This window comes from Vanacampus margaritifer, chromosome 5 (assembly GCF_051991255.1).
Source record: "Vanacampus margaritifer isolate UIUO_Vmar chromosome 5, RoL_Vmar_1.0, whole genome shotgun sequence".
In the NCBI taxonomy this organism is placed as follows: Eukaryota; Metazoa; Chordata; class Actinopteri; order Syngnathiformes; family Syngnathidae; genus Vanacampus; species Vanacampus margaritifer.
This window is the reverse complement of record NC_135436.1, coordinates 19,656,162-19,668,177: the sequence shown is the minus strand read 5'-3', so window position 1 is coordinate 19,668,177 and position 12,016 is coordinate 19,656,162. Positions and strand designations below refer to the sequence as shown.

The window sequence follows — 12,016 nt, the reverse complement described above, 5'->3', positions numbered from 1 at the left end:
AATATTGTATCTATGGTGAAGCAACACACTGCATATTTTTAAATTGCTGTGCAGTATATTGTTGTATTTGGTTAAAAGTTGCCCTTTATGTGCTTTGTCATAAGTGTGCCTGTGATGACTTTGGAGATGATTGTGTTCCTAATAAAATGCCCAGTGAGTATGTTTCTAAAAATAATAATAATGAGATCCAATGAATCCATGTGTTTCCAATTGTCAAAGTTAGGCACAGTAAATATTTTCATTGATAGACCAACATTTATTTTATTCATCATTCCATTTCAGCTGCCACACTGAAGTGGACTTACATACATACTATGTCGTGTGTCTGCCAGCTGTGTGACACACTACATCTTTTTGTGCAGCGTGTAACTTAGGAGTCCATTTTCACGTTGTTGAGACATTGTTTCATTTGCATTTTGTCTCTCTGCTCTCACTTTGCTAGTTGTGTCTGACATGCACGGAAATGATTGCATTGATCTGCCATTCACACGCAACGCATAAGAAAATAGAATGAAATGTATGTCGCAGTGTAAGTTGGTTAGCATATGGCTAATGTGGGTACATTTAATCAGGTTTCGGCTTAACCCGTAGGCAGGATTTTATTTTGAAATGGCTTGGTCAGAACCATCAAAAAGCCCAAAACGGGTCATATAACAACACCGCCTAGGGGTTAAGGCAGCCATTTGAGGCAAATTCCAGAGCTTTGACAGACTCCTTCTAGGAAATTCTACCAAATTAGTCCTGATTAAAAGCAGGTACTGCATACTAGATAAAATTCCAACGATTTGCCATGAAAACGGGGGTCAAATTGTGCTCAAGTTAAGTAGGCAGTCAAAGAATAGTAGAGCATCATTAAAAGCTGAGAAACCAGAGAGGTTTCCTTTAAATGTAAGATAAATCTAGAGGCATGAAACAAAAATGAGTGTTTTGTTTTTATTGTTTTTCGACATGTGATTTCATGTCAAATCTGACATGCAACGTCATAAGATGTGACAGCTGAAGCGGTTCTGGTCTGCCTGCCATTCATTCATTCATCCATCCATCTATTCAGTCATTCATCCAACACTTCTTGCTTGCACTCCGCTGACGTTTCCGATTTGGAATCTTGCACGCGTCTGGAAGACATTTGAACACGCCAAGCACACGCTTACAACACTGTAAGAAACCTGAGAGCTATGGACAGAGATGTACACATCAACCGGATTCCCTTTGGATAGAAACATAAAGAAAAGAGATTTGGATGATTTTTTTGGGATGATGAATAAGATCAGTTTGGCATTGTGGAATTTCTCCACTAATAGACAAACAGTTTTGTTCAGTATAATAGCAGTGTGTTTAAAAAAGTGCTCTGCATCTTTGTTGCATACCAGTTCACAGGTGCCAAATGTTGTACTTCACTCTTTTTTAACACACTGACGAGTCTTTAGAGACTTTTTGGATCAACTTAAGAATCTTTTTTTCTGGAGCAATTGGATAATGTACAATTTTTTTTTTTGACAATATAGAGAGTCTTTAAATACTGTTAATAGAGAATCATTAATGACTTTCTAGACCAACTGAAGAGTCTCAAGAAACTTTCTGGCCCAACTGAAGAATCTTCAAAGACTTTTTGGACAAACTGAAGAGTTTTCAAAGAAACTTTGGTTAAAAAAATGAAAAAAAGAGCCTTTTAGAGACTTTTTAAACAAACATAAGATTTTTCAAAAATTTCTAATTAACTCAAAGTATTTATTTTACCTTCCAGAGCAACTACAAAAATACTTTTAAGATTCTACAGAAGGTTTTCCAGTTGATCTAAAAAGTTGCTTAGGGTTCTGCAGAAAGTCTTTAAAGATTCTTTAGAAAAAGTCTCTTAAAAGTCTCTGTTTTGTCCAAAAAATACCTTTTGATGAACCCAAGAATCTTTGAGACATTAAACTAAAAAAATAAATACAAAATAAACCTCAAATTGATCTTTCTGGACCAACTAAGAGTTTTTAAGGACTTTGCAGATTTAATGAAGAGTCTTACAGACGTTTTGATCCGACGAAAGTCTTTGCAAAATTTTACTGATGGACCAAATGGAGTCCAACTACAGAAGAGAATACACCATCTAAAGAAAGATTTTTATGATTATTTATTAAAGATTACTGAAGCATCTTTGGAGATTTGTGGAGAATTTCCAAAGATGATTTAGAACAACAGATGAGCCCGAGATACTTTTTGGACTAAATCCAGACTCTTGAGACGTTCAAGACCAACCGAAGTGTCCTTCACATCTGGGCTACATCACAGTAAAGCAAACATTTTCAAACATCTTTCAGTCTATGCAGTTGTTCATTTTTTTCAACAACTTAGATTCAATTTTCCTTTCCTTTAATCAAAGGAATAACACCTTTGATATTTTTTGGATGGTATTTGGATTTGAAGCGTTGCCAGTAAATTTCCTGGAATAAAGGTAATCATAAGAATTTTAACCTTATTCACTTTTTTAATTACACTGCTATTACTCTGAACTCTACTCGCACACACACAAACACACAGACGTATGACACACAAATGACACAAACACACAGCTCATACAAGAAATCAGAAAAGGAACAGCGCGAGCTACTTGATACTCTATCTCACAAGCGGCAATCATCTTCCCGCTCCACTTCCCTGCACAGCCAGTGGGGGGCGTTCCCGCGTAGACACAGTAGTAGAAGAAGAAGTCAGTTCAAAGAGTTCTTCCTTCCTGCGTCACATTGCATCCAAGCGCTTCCACGTGGGAAGCGGTGAGAAGACATCACTTTTTCTTACTGGACTTCTCTGAGCGTTTGGCTTCCGCCTTTCCACCGCGATCCGAGCGCTCCGGCCTGTCTTTGTCCCGTCCTCTGTCCTTTTCTTTCTCCCTTTCCGCCTTTTCTGCCTTCTCGGCTCGGTCCGATCGCTCTCCGCCACGCTCCGAGCCAGCCTTGCTGCCGTCGCGCCGCGTGCCCTCGTCGGTGGATGAGGTAGTTGCTTGGGGCTGGCCGCACTTGGCCATCTCCTCGTGTTCCGAGATGCTGCCGCCGATGCTGCTCACCCACGTCTTCAGGTCCTCCTGACGCCGCCGCATGAACAAGTCAGATGTCAATTTCTGTCAAATTCCGCAGCTGTTAAAAAATGCAAGAATGAGTGACTCACCTCGTCTTTAGCGTGGAACAAGAACTCGCTGCCGTCCTTTGTTCTGTGAGTACAGTAGACAAGTCAGTGTTATTTAGATTTAAAGCAAATGATAACACAAAAGGATATTCAGATTTGAGACCAACTGGAGAGTCTTACGACACATGTTGGACCAACAGAAAAGTCCTTAGAAAAGTCAAGAGTCTTTAAAGACTTTTCGACCAAGGATCTTTAGGGATTTTGCAGAGCAAATTATGGATTTTGGGAGAAGTCTTTAGAGACATATTGTACAAGCCAAAGTGTCTTCAGAGATTTTGGACAACGGAAAGTATTTTAACTCTTTTACTGCCAAAAACGTTAAATGACGTTTAGTAAAAACCTACGGAGGGCCGCCAAGGACGTTAAAAGACGTTCTCCAATTTTTTTTAAATTTTTTCGGGGGAAACGGGTGGAGGAAAGCCTTGGCCAGCTGTGGTGAAAGTTTCAAGCAGATCTAGTTAGCCTAATGACTATTTTTGGCCCCTAGATGGCAGCGATGACTCTCTTTTGACAAGATTGGGTAGGCGTCAGTAGAAGACGTGAGGCGGAGCTAGAGGGGACAATGGCTGGGGATGGGAAGCGAAAATGGCGACCGGTTGCAAGCAGCTCACGCTTGAGCATTTTTTTCAAAGATGAAAAGCATCGACCAGTGCTAAAGAGCACATTGATGACGACGATGATCATCATCGATGATGATGATGGTGACTCCGAGGTTGGAAGCGTTGACGCGGCAGTAGAAGACGTGAGGCGGAGCAAGATGGCTGAGGAAGCGAACAATGGCGACCGGTTGCAAGCAGCTCATCGACCAATGCTAAAGAGCACAGTGATGACGACGATGATGATGATGGTGGCTCCGAGGTTGACGCCGAAGTTGGAAGTGTTGACGCGGCGGCTATGACCACGTCATAAAGCCTCACCGGCTAGCGATGCTAAAACTTTTTTTTTCTGATGAAAGATGAGAGTTCAATCTTTCATTTGGTAGTATGTGTGTTTCCATAGTCCAAACACAACATTTTCTGTGGACCTTGAAAGATCAGTCAAAATGCTTAAATCGGCTGGCAATGGCGACATCCCGTTTCTGAAAACGTCTGGCAGTCAAAGAGTTAAGACTCAAGAGATAATTATTTTTTGCACCTGCTGAAGAGGCTGTTGAATTATTGGACCAACTGAAGGTAAGGGATTAGTATTAGTATTATGATACTTTTTATGATAGTCTCCTGAAACTTTTTAGAGGAACTAAGAGTAATTAGAGTTTTTTTTGGTTTACCTCAATAGTACTACGATACTTTTAGACCACCTAAAGAATCTTCATGGACTTTTTGGACCAATTGAATAGTCTTTAGGAACCTCTTAGACCAGTGGTGGGCAATTCCAGGTTTCAGATGTTTCCTTCCTCTAACACACCTGATTCAGGATCTGGATCGCTATCAGGCTTATGCAGAGTTTGCTGACGAGCTGATCATATGAATCAGGTGTGTTGGGGGAAGGGAAACATCTGAAACCTGCAGGACTGGCCCTCGAGGACTGTGATTGCCCACCCCTGTCTTAGACCAACAGAAGAGTATCTGGAGACTTTTAAGACCAACTAAAGAATCTTCAAAGATTTTTTTAGACAATCTGATGTGTCTTTAAATACTTTTTAGATAAACTTAAGCATCTTTAGATCAATGAGAGTCTTCCATACTTAACATACCAGGAGAAGAGTCTATAAAGAACTTTTGGACTAAATAAATAATGCTTAAAGACTATTTTGATCAACAGAACACCATTTCGATCAGCTAAAAAGTCTTTAGAACTTCATTTGAACCAACGTGGAGACAAGAACGAGCTCGTACTTGAGCGTGAAGACATTCTTCTTCTTCTTGTATCCGTTGGTGACGTCACAATGGCAGTGTGCGAGGTTGAGCATCGGCTCATTGTTGTACGCCGTGGCGACGTTCTTGGCGTCCTTGTAGAAGCCCAGCTCGCCCTTATTTAGTACGCAATACAGGTTCACCCAAGACCTGCTAAAATGGGAAGGTGGAGGGGTTGAGATGGAGGGTAAATGGAGAGAAGGGGGTGGAGAGGTGAAGAGTTAGGGAGTCTGCAGAGTAGCTGCTGCTAAGCTTACACCTCACTCACCTGAGCTTACAGGTAGGTGGGCGAGAAGTACCAACACCAAGGGAGGAGAAAACACACTGCAGAACAACCACGAGACGGACGCCAACGGGGGAAGAGGGGGTGCGTGCAGGGTGGAGGGGACTACATACAGTTTGGGGTAAAGCGGGGGGAACTTAAATAGGACTTACCTTAGAGGTGATGAGGGGGGCGGCAGCCAGCAGCAGCAATGATTGAAACAAACAGTAGGGAAGTTTGGTTAAATGAAAGTCGATCAACAGAAGAGTCTTAAAAGACTTCCTGAACGCAACTGAACTTCTTCACCGGCCAACCTTAATCTTTAAGGCCTTTTTGATAAACTGGAGAGTCTTGAGACTTTCTGGATCAAGTGAAGAATCTTTAAAGATTCTTTTGATGAGATGAAGAGTCGTAAGAGACTTTTTGGATCAACTAAAGATTCTCAAGATGATTTTTGGAACAATAGAAGAAATCTTTGGTGACTTTTAGGCCAACCAAAAAGTCTTTAGAAACTTTTCTGGACCGACTGAATCTTTAGGGCCTTTTTGATTGTCTGGAGAGTCTTGAGACTTGCTGAGCCAAGATTCTTTTGACAAAATGAAAAGTCCTCAGAGACTTTTTGGATCAACTGAAGAGTCTTAAGAGACTTTTAGGATCAATACAATAGCCAAGAGGACCAAGTGAAGAATCATACAAAAATATTTTGATAAAATTAAGAGTCTCAAGAGACTTTTTGAATCAACTTAAGAGTCTCAAGAGACTCTCTGGATCAATAGAAGAGTCTTTGGTGACTTTTAGGGCAACCAAAAATCTTTAGAAATGTTTCTGGACCGACTGAATTTTTAGGCCCTTTTGATAATCTGGAGTCTTGAGACTTCCTGGACCAAGTAAAGAGTCTTTAAAGATTCTTTTGACAAAATGAAAAGTCCTTAGAGACTTTATGGATCAACTAGAGAGTCTTAAGAGACTTTTTGGATCAATGGAAGAGTCTTTGGTGTCTTTTAGGCCAACCAAAAAGTCTTTAGAAACTTTTCTGGACCGACTGAATCTTTAGGGCCTTTTTGATAATGTGGAGAGTCTTGAGACTTTCTGGACCAAGATTCTTTTGACAAAATGAAAAGTCCTTAGAGACTTTTTGGATCAACTGAAGAATCTTAAGAGACTTTTTGGATCAATACAAGAGCCTTTGGTGACTTTTGGGCAACCAGAAAATGTCTTTAGAAACTTTTCCGGACCGACTGAATCTTTAGGGCCTTTTTAATCATCTGGAGAGTCTTGAGATTTACTGGACCAAGTGAAGAGTCTTTAAAGATTCTTTTGATACAATGAAGAGTCCTTAGTCCATTTTGGATCAACTAAAGAGTCTCAAGAGACTTTTTGGATCAATAGAAGAGCCTTCTGTGACTTCTAGGCCAACTTTAGAAACTTTCTGGACAGACTGAATAGTCTATGGAGCCTTTTTGGATCAACTGAATAGTTTTTAGACCAGTTGTAGGGTCTATTGGGGCATTTTAAACCAAATTTAGAGTGGTTCAATACTTTTAAGACAAACTGAATAGTTTCAGAAACTTTGTGGACTTGCTGGAGAATCTGAAGATAATTTTTCAACCAACAGCCAAAAGACTCGATCAACTTTGTGGGGAAGTGTTGGGTAAATTCCATTTGTAGTGGATAGGTTTGGTGTGTAAGACCACCTGATAAACTTCTGTTGCCAGACATGTCCTGCACGGGGTCAGGAAACAGAAGACCCACCTGTTGGTGCTCTTCTTCAGGCTCTCGATGTCCAGCTTGCGGAAGAGGAAGCCCTCATGGTGTGCACTGTGTGTGGTGGGCTGGGGGGCCGCGGGGCCACTCTGGGCCGGAGCAGAGCGGGATCGCCGCGTGGTGTCTCCTGGCTCTTTGGGTCGCGGCCGGCGCCGCGGTTTGGGTCTATCCCGGGCTCGAGGCCGGTCGGGACGGGAAGACATCTCTGGTAGGCCGTTGTGAAGGCGGGCAAGCTCGCCTCGGGCCTTGAAGGGGGCAGTCAGGAAGATTAAAATATTAATTAATACACATAGCTGTGTTAAGAAACATTCACTCATTCCCGTCTCCCTTAATCATTGTCTCGTTAGCCTATTAGCACCAGCAGAGAGCTCAGTTGCCTCTATTTAAACTTTGTGGGTTACCATTACCCTGAGAACCTACACGGAAATAATTGCGCCACAAGTCAATCATTTATCTTGTGCCATAAATGTAACAATACCAGGGAAACAGAAAATGATTTTAGAAGCATTGCGGGATACATTGAGGGCAGTATACAGGTGATAACCTATCCTGACTACTACAAACTCACTATAGGCCACCATATCATGGACTTGGAGTGATTCCACTGAAATGTTGACATTTTGGAAAATATTGCATTTAAAGGAACTCTATATGTTTCCAACCTGTGCTGCTTCTCTCTCCTGGAGCTGCTCCACTATTTCTGCCATGGTGGTTCTCCTTTCTCTGTGGGAAAAAGAGAAGCACAATAAGCAAGATGGCTGCTGTGGTTTTGGCGTAATGAATACAATCACAAGCCAAAGACAAATATCCATAGAACACTTCCGTTGGCTATAAACACAATCATGTATCTGCAGTAAAATCATGAGGTGATCATAAATTGATTTGATTGTAGTCATAACGGCCCTTTGAGGAAACCCCAACTACTGAAAGTGATTTAAGAAAAAATAAGCATCTGACCCTCCTCCTGAGCGTCGGTCAGAATGTTCCTTCCCAGTGTCGTGCTCGCTGGATTCCTGCCTCTCCAGTCGGTGTCGGTCTCGCTCCCTCCTTCGGCCCTCGTGGCTTCCGTGTCCTTCCTGCTCACTGGACGTCTGCCTCTCCAGAGTTCGCCGTTCCTGACGCTCGGCGTGTTCCCGCCACACCTCTTGAGGAAGCTCATTTTTGCGGGCCTGGATCAGCTGCTCACCGGAAAGCTGACGTTCCAGCCGGGCAGTCTGAACATGAACCTGCGGCTCGGGGTTAGTCCTTGAGGGCCTGGGCCCTCCGTGGAGCCGGTCCCGGTTCGGCTCCTGGAGGACCACCTCGGCCATCACGGCCACCTCGGCTCTCTCCGTCATCATCTCCCTGCCTTTCTCCCGGGCCTTCTCCAGCCGACTGGCAACCAAAAGTGGCGTCACGGCGTCGTCCAGGTGTTTGATTTTGGGTTGACGGAGGTACGGTGACGGCTTGGTGTTCACTTCGACCTGAAGAAAGGTGTTATTAAGAAAACATTTGTGTTCAGTGAAAACTAACTGAATCTGACTACAAAAGGTCAAAAAGAAATTAAAAACTCAAATAATGAATGCCAAACTATGCTCACCTTGGGCTGAAGGTGACCCGGCTTCCCACTGCTTTCTCGCGCCTGATTGGCCGAGACTAACATGGCAGCCGTGGCCACGGACAAGATGGAGGAATGGGCGGGATGGACGGGATGGACGGGATGGACGGGATGTTGGACCCCCGAGGGGGACGGCGTCGGAGTGGCGGGTGAGGGGGAGGGTGGCGTGCTGGCCTCGTTCTGCTCATAGATGGTCTGCCTCATGACGGGGGAGAGGGGCAGGCGGGGGAGGGTGGAAGGGGGCGCCGAAGATGCGTCCTGAGGGTCCAGGAAGACTTTACGGCCCAGCAGAGGCGTTGCTGGTTGTTTGCTTTGCTCGGCTTTCAGCTTCTCCACCTGCATAAACAACACAAACATTCTACTAGGAACACAACAATAGGACTTCAAACCCAATTTGAGTCCCCTAATCCTTAAAACACAAACCCAAGTTTGAAACCCTATTTAAAAAACATTTGAAATCTTCACTGGCTTCAAATGAAACCACAATTCCAACCCAGGCTTGAAACCCTAAAGCTAACTAGAAACCCTACTTTAAAACCCCAAACTACCTTGGAAAACTCATCTGAAAACAAAAATCCAGTCTGACTTCACATCCTAACCCCATCTTGAAACCCTAATTTGAAACCCCAGTCCTGCCTTGAAACCCAAATTTGAAATCTTGAATTTGGCTTCAAATCCTAACCCTTGTTTGAAACCTAAACCTAAACTTGAAAATCTGATTTGAAACACTAACCCGGGTTTGAAACCCTAATTTGAAACCCCAGTCCTGCCTTGAAACCCAAATTTGAAATCTTGAATTTGGCTTCAAATCCTAACCCTTGTTGGAAACCTAAACCTAAACTTGAAAACCTGATTTGAAACACTAACCCGGGTTTGAAACCCTAATTTGAAACCCCCGTCCTGCCTTGAAACCCAAATTTGAAATCTTTAATTTGGCTTCAAATCCTAACCCTTGTTGGAAACCTAAACCTAAACTTGAAAACCTGATTTGAAACACTAACCCGGGTTTGAAAACCTAATTTGAAAACCCACTATAAACCTAAACTTGAAACCTTAACCCTCCCTTGAAACATTTGAAAACCTAATCCTCTTTTGAGATCGTATTTGTGACTTCACATTCTACTTTGAAACCCTAACCCTTATTTAAAACCCACATTTGAAACCCGAACATTGTTTCAAACCTCAAACGTTTTTTGAAACCCAAACCCAATTTTGAAAAATTAACCCAGACTTGAAACCCAAATATTAAACCCCAACCTAGTCATGAAATCTTCATTTGAAACCATAACGCAAGCCTGAAACCAACATTTTCAACACTAAGTCAGGCTTGAAACCCAAAATTGAAAGAGATACCAGAAATGGGTGGACTCCATGGGGCGCAGATGCAAAACATTCCTCGCACTGCCATGTCATGAACACAGGTTCCACTGGATTGATTTTGATTTTTTTTTTAATATATATAAAGGAGATCTACAATCCACTATATCTGGCAGCATAACCCCAAACGCAACACATTTTTGTCATTTATTCAATTCAGGTCAATTAGCCAATCACTTTTTTTGCCAACGTCTTTTGTTTTCAAACATTCTGAAAAGTTGTAGAAGAAAAAGCAGAGTAGTACCGTAGTGAGCCGTCTTAGCGAGCTGAATCGTTCCTCCCAGGTGGCGGCGGCTTTGCGGAAGGCTTCGTGTCGGCGTATGAGCTGCTCCACCTCGTCCACGCTGCCTCCCAGCTCCTTGCTGCTGACCAGAGGCTCCTGCGCCGTCAGCCACGCCTCCGCCACCACCGCCTCCTGAGCAAACTGGTGAACCTCCAGCACTGCATGGGCAACATTTTAGAGACCATTATACTGGATATACAGTGTGAAATGTAAAGTGGGATCAACAACAAATGTGTGTCATACTGTCTTTATGGAATGGCATTTTAGCATTTATTTGATATCTTTGTTGTTTTTTTTCCTTCCTCGGTCCTTCCTCGGGTCTCCTGACGGCCTCACGACTGGAAGTGTTCGGTTTAGGTGAACGGTATGGGATTTTTTTTAAATAGGTTTTAGGTGAACTAATGAATACACACACGTACACTTACTAACCCACATACAAAAAAAAAAAAAAAAAAGAGAGAGCAATGATGATGACATGTCAAATCGGTAAAATTACCGAATGAACAATACTGAGTTCTCCAGGAAAAAAAAATATTTTATATCATTGTTATCTAGGTTAAGGTCCATGCACAAACACACTCTTTGTCCTCACTAGTAAGACAATTCAGTGCACTAGTAGAATGACCAGGGCACACGTAGGATATTAACTCATTCACTGCCATTGACGGCTATAGACATCAAAAATTCATTTGAACTATTTCTATTAGTTTAACATTTGTTTTCACTTTTGTTAACAAGAGTATGAATACCTAGGGGGAAAAAATATTGTACATTTAGAACAGATATAAAATTTGTGATTATTCGTGCGTTAACTAGTGGAGTCATGCAATTAATTACAATAAAAAAATTAAAAAATCACCTGACGCCCCTAATTTTTAATAATCTTTTCTATTCTTTTTTATCGCATCAGGTGATTAAATGTTTTAATTGTAATTAATTGGATTACTTCAATAGTTAAGTGATGATTACTTAAAACAATTTTTATCTGTTCAAAATGTACAATAATTTTTTCTAGGTTTTTATATTCTTGTTAACAAGTGGAGAAAAAATTTAACTAATAGAAATAGTTCAAATGAATTTTTGACGTCTATAGCCGTCAATGGCAGTGAATGAGTTAATGAAACAGTTTTCCCTAAGTGCACAACAATATGGAAAAGGAAATCTAATGTGTTGTCAAAAGCATAGCGCAATGAAATTCATTTTACAGTTTCAAGTTCAACCTGTCCAAATGACCCGATTAACACGAGTAGGATAACTACAAGTTACTAGCTATGCCAAAATGTGCACTAGTTGACAAATCTGTACTACTTGTACTACTAGTGACATTACAAAATTCTACTAGCTAACATCTAATGCTTAAATAGTCGTACGTGAAATGTGCAGATGTCAACTAGTGCATAGTTTTGCCTCTAGTAATTTATTGTCCTATTTAGATGCCAGTGTTGCAGAAAGTAGTGACTTTATTTGTGTTATTAGTGAGGCCAAAGCGCATACTAACTAGTACATAGCAGACGGTCGCTTCAAGGGATATTGAATAAATGTTGATACGTGTACTTGTGCGTGCGTGTGCTCACATTGCTGCAGGGCCTCCCAGTGCTTGTCCCACTTGACAGACAGCTCGTGTTGCTTAGCGACCACCTTGTCCAGCTTCTCCTTGATCTGCACTCAAAAAAATCATCAATGTTATCATCATCATCCTCATCATTATCATCGCC

General features: G+C 41.9%; 1 protein-coding gene across 4 annotated transcripts in view; it reads right to left on the bottom strand.

The window, feature by feature from the left end:
• Window positions 1-235: 235 nt before the first annotated feature.
• The window catches only part of sptbn4b (spectrin, beta, non-erythrocytic 4b), a 43,304-nt gene continuing 31,523 nt past the window's right edge, over window positions 236-12,016 (bottom strand). For 2 of the 4 annotated variants that reach the window (XM_077565763.1, XM_077565766.1), the window contains 9 exons: window positions 11,876-11,960; window positions 10,263-10,459; window positions 8,624-8,977; window positions 8,002-8,507; window positions 7,707-7,767; window positions 7,033-7,289; window positions 5,001-5,171; window positions 3,148-3,190; window positions 236-3,064 (listed from right to left, as the gene is read on the bottom strand). In XM_077565763.1, the coding sequence (XP_077421889.1) occupies window positions 2,768-3,064; window positions 3,148-3,190; window positions 5,001-5,171; window positions 7,033-7,289; window positions 7,707-7,767; window positions 8,002-8,507; window positions 8,624-8,977; window positions 10,263-10,459; window positions 11,876-11,960 (1,971 nt within the window). In that variant the 3' untranslated portion in view covers window positions 236-2,767. Of the gene's footprint in view, window positions 3,065-3,147; window positions 3,191-5,000; window positions 5,172-5,292; window positions 5,454-7,032; window positions 7,290-7,706; window positions 7,768-8,001; window positions 8,508-8,623; window positions 8,978-10,262; window positions 10,460-11,875; window positions 11,961-12,016 lie in introns of those variants that run through there. The other 2 variants (XM_077565764.1, XM_077565765.1) reach the window with 2 other exon arrangements.